The sequence below is a fragment of the Formica exsecta genome, unplaced genomic scaffold, assembly GCF_003651465.1.
Source record: "Formica exsecta isolate Colony F162 unplaced genomic scaffold, ASM365146v1 scaffold196, whole genome shotgun sequence".
NCBI lineage: Eukaryota > Metazoa > Arthropoda > Insecta > Hymenoptera > Formicidae > Formica > Formica exsecta.
The window spans coordinates 18,891-24,369 of NW_021849259.1; the positions used below are offsets into that span (position 1 = coordinate 18,891).

General features: G+C 31.4%; 2 protein-coding genes across 2 annotated transcripts in view; one reads left to right on the forward strand and one right to left on the reverse strand.

The window, feature by feature from the left end:
• The first annotated feature begins 1,587 nt into the window (after positions 1-1,587).
• LOC115234197 (toll-interacting protein-like) lies at positions 1,588-4,033 on the forward strand. The gene is made up of 6 exons (XM_029805019.1): positions 1,588-1,848; positions 2,234-2,404; positions 2,516-2,649; positions 2,736-2,940; positions 3,425-3,604; positions 3,690-4,033. Exons 1-6 carry the CDS (start codon positions 1,807-1,809, stop codon positions 3,798-3,800), a joined length of 843 nt encoding a protein of 280 aa, XP_029660879.1. The 5' UTR covers positions 1,588-1,806; the 3' UTR covers positions 3,801-4,033.
• Positions 4,034-4,176: 143 nt separating this feature from the next.
• The window catches only part of LOC115234199, a 2,135-nt gene continuing 832 nt past the window's right edge, over positions 4,177-5,479 (reverse strand). The window contains exons 2-5 of the mRNA XM_029805020.1: positions 4,960-5,070; positions 4,746-4,874; positions 4,588-4,667; positions 4,177-4,445 (exon numbers count right to left, since the gene is read on the reverse strand). Of these exons, the coding sequence (XP_029660880.1) occupies positions 4,299-4,445; positions 4,588-4,667; positions 4,746-4,874; positions 4,960-5,070 (467 nt within the window). The 3' untranslated portion in view covers positions 4,177-4,298. The remainder of the gene's footprint in view (positions 4,446-4,587; positions 4,668-4,745; positions 4,875-4,959; positions 5,071-5,479) is intronic.

A 5,479-nucleotide genomic window follows, 5' to 3' on the forward strand; every position in this document is an offset into this window, starting at 1 on the left:
CGTAGTTATTGCAATTGATCTTATAGACGACATTGCTGCGAGCGGTTTGTGGGCAGAAATCTTTGTGTACTTTGATAAACTTCTTCATTTTATTAAGGCTGCGGTAGGAGAGTTTCACATTCAAGTCCTTGGTTATGTTTTTAAATTGTTCAGAAATCAAAGGAACATAAGGAATTGTGAAATATGAAACTCTCTCGTGTTCTTCCTCATGTTTTTTGTTGTCATAATTGGCGTTGATGTTTCGAAAAAGTGTTCTGAGGCGTTCATGGCAGGTATCAAAAATAAACTTGAGAGGATATTCATTATCCAACAAGATTTTAACAATCAATTCAAAGTTTTTTTGGTGGAACATGGGGTGTGAAAGTCGAAACACTCTGTCGATTAAACCAATCACAGTACCCTTCTTCTGGCAATGGGGGTGATTTGACATGAAATGTAAATATCTTCCAGAGAATGTAGGTTTATGGTACCAATCAAACGTCAAATAATTGTCATTAAAAATCATGGTAACGTCCAAGAAGTTAAGTCTGTTTTTTTCCCCCACTTCCATCGTAAATTGTAGACGTGGATGGAAGGAGTTAAAAATGTGTAAGGTGTGATTGAGAAGGGTGGGGGGGGGGCGCCAAAGCGATGTCATCTACATATCTAATAAAAAAAGGGGGAGTAAATTTCAAGGTTTCGAGAGCTCTGGTTTCAAGATCTTGAAGGACCATGTCCGCGATAATCGGAGACAATGGCGAACCCATGGGCGTACCGAATGTTTGTAGGTAGATTACTCCATTAAAAGTGAAAAAAGTAGAGTCCAATATAATTCTAACGGCGGTAATAAATTCAAAATGTGAAACGTTGTAATTGTTATAGGTATGATTCCATCTAGTAGAAATACTATCAATCGCCATATCAGTAGGAATATTAGTGAATAGAGAAATGACATCTAAGGAAATGAGAAGAAATTCGTCATTAACATTTATATCAGCGAGTTTTTTTACTAATTCAAAACTATTGTTGATGTGACTGTGTGCGATAGGGAGGCTTTTGAACAATATGAATAAAGGAAGCAAGGTTGTAAAACGGACTGTTAAGGGAAGAGACAATTATTTGCGATTTTCGTAATAATTATTAAGAAATTAATTTAAAAAGATGGGCCAATCAGAAGCGCGCGGCGAGAAGAGACTTCCTACCCAGGCGTTGCTAGGTGCGCGGTGAAACGGTGGGAGGGGCGCTGTATACGGCTACGTACGAGCGAACGCTGAAGCCACGCATCTCGAACTATTCTCTCTCTCTCTCTCTCTCTCTCACTCTCTCTTTCTCTTTCTCGCGCGCGCGGCATAGGAAGCAGAGTTGGGCAAAAATCTAATTAACAATTACAAATTTCAATTACAATGTAATTCTTAATGCAATTAATAATTACATTTTATAATCGTTTTCTCGCCGTTGGCTTCTGAGCCATATAGTTCCGATAGGCGGCTGATAGATGACAACGGTGTCGCTTGGAAAATTATTAATTTCTTAATTTTCGATAAAAAATGCAATAAATCATGAAAATAATGATGGAGCAATGCGAAGCGGAATAATTTTTCAGTATTGTCGATATTGGCAGTGCATATCGGCGCATATTGGAACACACCCATCGTTGCATGCGCACTAGCAGTCGATCGGTAAACATTCCGGATGATGCACGTTTGCGTGATTTGACGTATTTGACAAATTTTGGAGAAATTCCGTATGTGGAACGTCAGTTGCGATTAGGATCAAAATCCCAGTGGAAGATAAGATCTCATTTTTTTTTAAATCCTTTTTTTTATCATGGACACGGATAGACCTCTGCACGAGGATTGGAAGAAACGGGTATATATGCAGGCTCTCGTTTGTCAAATACAATATAATTGGAAGCACTAGAAATGTTCCGCGATTCTACATTACATATATTATTATATTATGCGTCTACATAAATAAATTAGATGAGTTTTGACATATGCAACTGAATGCATTTTAATCCTGCTTTTTAGTATTTAATTATATTATTTAAAATATTTAAAACATATTAATTATATACAATATGTTGTTATAACTCTGTTGACGCATAGAAATGTCATCTTGTTCAAAGCATAATGATATTACATTGATCTATCTTTATGTATCTATAATTATCAAACAATCAAATTTTTATATTTTTTTTTATATTTATTTTTGTATTTTTATCTTTTTTTATATTTTTTTTTTGTATTTTTAGGCTTTTGTAGGACCACTACCGGATAGTTTCTTGAGAATAGAAGAACGCAATGCGCAGTTGCAGCAGGAAGCGGCAGATCAGCAAGCTGCTCTAGCTCTCCAACAGCAGATGCAGAATATGTCGGTAACTCATGATCCACGAGTGGGCAGGCTTAATATAACAATTTCTCAGGTAATCTTATTTTTTTTATATGCATAAGATATACCTACCATTAATTGACTTATATAAATCAACATCGCAGCTACCTATACTTTCTCATGTTAAGAACCCGTTTTTTTCTAGGCCAAATTAGTAAAAAATTATGGAATGACAAGGATGGATCCATATGTGAGGTTACGAGTGGGACATGATGTATATGAGACACATACAGACTCGAATGGCGGAAAAAATCCACATTGGAACAAAGTGATTCAGTGGTAAGAATATATATACATATTCTGTTTTCACATATCTGAAGATACATATATCTGCCATAAATGTTTAAACATTTATTTCATTGTAGCTCCCTTCCACCTGGAGTTACTCAAATATACATAGAAATTTACGATGAGTGTTCCTTCGTGATGGATGAATTGATTGCGTGGGGTCATATAGAAATTCCACCACAAGTCATTCAAAAAGGAGAGACACACGAAGATTGGTATATGCTTAGTGGAAAACAGGGAGAGAATCAGGAAGGCATGATCAATTTAGTTTTTAGTTACATGGTACATACAATAGTTATCATATATCTTATGTTAATTATATTTATATTATTGCTTTTGTGTATTTAAAACAACAGTTTGCTTTGAATCAAATTTAGAATTTAACTGTCATTGTAGTTTGCATGCTTGTGATATTAACCCTTAAAGATCATATATGGATCATTTTGATCCTATCAATATTTTAACAATAGAATATCTTGAAGGCCTTAATCAATACCAAAAGTTTTATACTTTATTTCTTTAACTTTTATTGTATATGATCATTTTCTTCAGATGTCAAAAAATATATATAAGTTTTTGTAGATTTTTCCAAGCACTTTGAGACAGTTAGAAATGGGATAAGATTGTGACCCATATGTGACCAGGAATAGAGTAAAAAAATGTGTGACAAGGGTTAATATTTAGTACTATTAAGGAATTATTTTTTTTTTTTTTTAGGAATTTACTCAAATATTTTCTTTGTTTTTTTATGGCGTTTCTATTATAGAATAAATTGTATCCATATTCTTCGATAATGATGGTTCCTTCTGCAACGATGGTTCCTTCTGCAACGATGTTCGGCATGCCGAATTATGCCCCAGTAACTGTTTACACAAAACCTCCGGCTGTTGCCGCACCAACAGTTGTACCAAGTTCTTTGCCAAATGCTGAGGTCGAATTAAAGCAGGTATTTAATGTATAATTCACAATACAATTTTTTATCCAATGTTCCTTTTGTTATGTGCACACATAATTTTAACTATACTTTGCAGATTGCAGAAATGTTTCCAAACGTTGACAAGGAAGTTATCAAATCAGTATATGACGCTAATTACGGCAAAAAAGACGTTACAATTAATTCGTTGCTTCAAATGTGCGAATAAGTCTCAATTTTTTTATGTAGTTTGCCATATATAATTTTATTAAATATCCTTTATTAATAAGTATTCTTCTGGAATATAATATACGAAAATCTAATTTGTAATACTTCCATACGTAATAAGAGCAGAATATATTGTTTTAGTATAAAATGATATTCTTTTGAAGAATAAGCATGTTTTTATTTTTAACATAACATTCTTATTGTGTTTTAATTAATAACTTTTGTTATATGTTATTGTTACTTCAGAGTTTATGTTATTTCCCTTATTTCTCTACATGTACAAGTATTTATTTTTTGATTTTGCGGGAGTACATGATATATATAATCTATTCCGTTCTGTATATAATTTAAATACACATTAGTGTATTCTACAAAATTGTAAAAAGATATACGCTTAATTGATAATTGCATATAAATTGTAATAAATGTTATATATATATATATATATATAATTTGTACAATTTTATCCATATCAGAGGCATAAAACAATCCGAAAGTGTCAGGGAATATTAAAAATTTTATATATAAACGGTAAAGTAGCCATAAAAATAATTAGTATTGAATATGTATTTCTTATTGTCGAATTGCAAGGCATACGGCCGGCTTCGGATTGACAAGCACATGCTTCAACGGCAAATCCTTCAATCTAAAAATATATTATAGTATATTATTGAATAATATTAATTTATATAATCACATAACTACAAAAAATGTTCATTATGTAGATTTTATGTATGTACACACATACATACATACACACACATATATATATAATATATGATACATACATATGTAACATAACAGCCTGATGTAACTGCTATTGCCTGGTCTTCTATGACTTTTCCACAAAAATAACTGGCGTTTATAACTACAAATAATATTGATATATGTACAAATCATGCATTTGGATTCTATAATTTCCTGTTTTGTTGTAAAATATATTTACTTTTTCTATTATATACATATGTATACTTTATGCAAACACTACAATCAGATTCCAGTGGCTCAAGACAATCTGAGTTTTCATTATTTTGTATGTCGTTCCACAGTTTAGTTGTATTTAGTTCTGTATAATCTGAAAGAAATATACAGAGAATATTAATTAATAACTGAAAAAATAAACGTTGAAAGCCCAAATTATACTGTATAATTATACTCACTTAATATAGGTTTTTTACAAGGAATATTTGGATATTCTTCATTGTAGACTGTGCAATCTCTCTCACCCCTTGGGATCCATGTAAACTTGAAGCATTGTGGTTTGTTGGAACCTGTGTCATTATATAAAAGTAGATTCTGATTAAAAAGAAAGAAAGAGAAATTATAGAAAATTGATAAATCTGTAAAACGTTCAATGAGATAAACTGAATGTGAATTAAACAAACCAGAAATATCAAATAGTTCTATATCATTGCTCTATATATAACTTATTTATAATCCATAAACGAGGGTGAATCGAAAAGTAACTTGGTTCAAAACAATAGACAATAATTTTAAATTCAAGTTGTATTTTATTTATTTATTTTTTTTTTTATTTATTTATTCAATTTTATTTATTTATTGTTTTATTTTATTTTATCTCACATAGCGAATACATTAACCAAGTTACTTTTCGATCCACCCTCATAGATATATCAAAGTAACATTTTTAATACAAAATATAGATTAAAAATAAAAAAA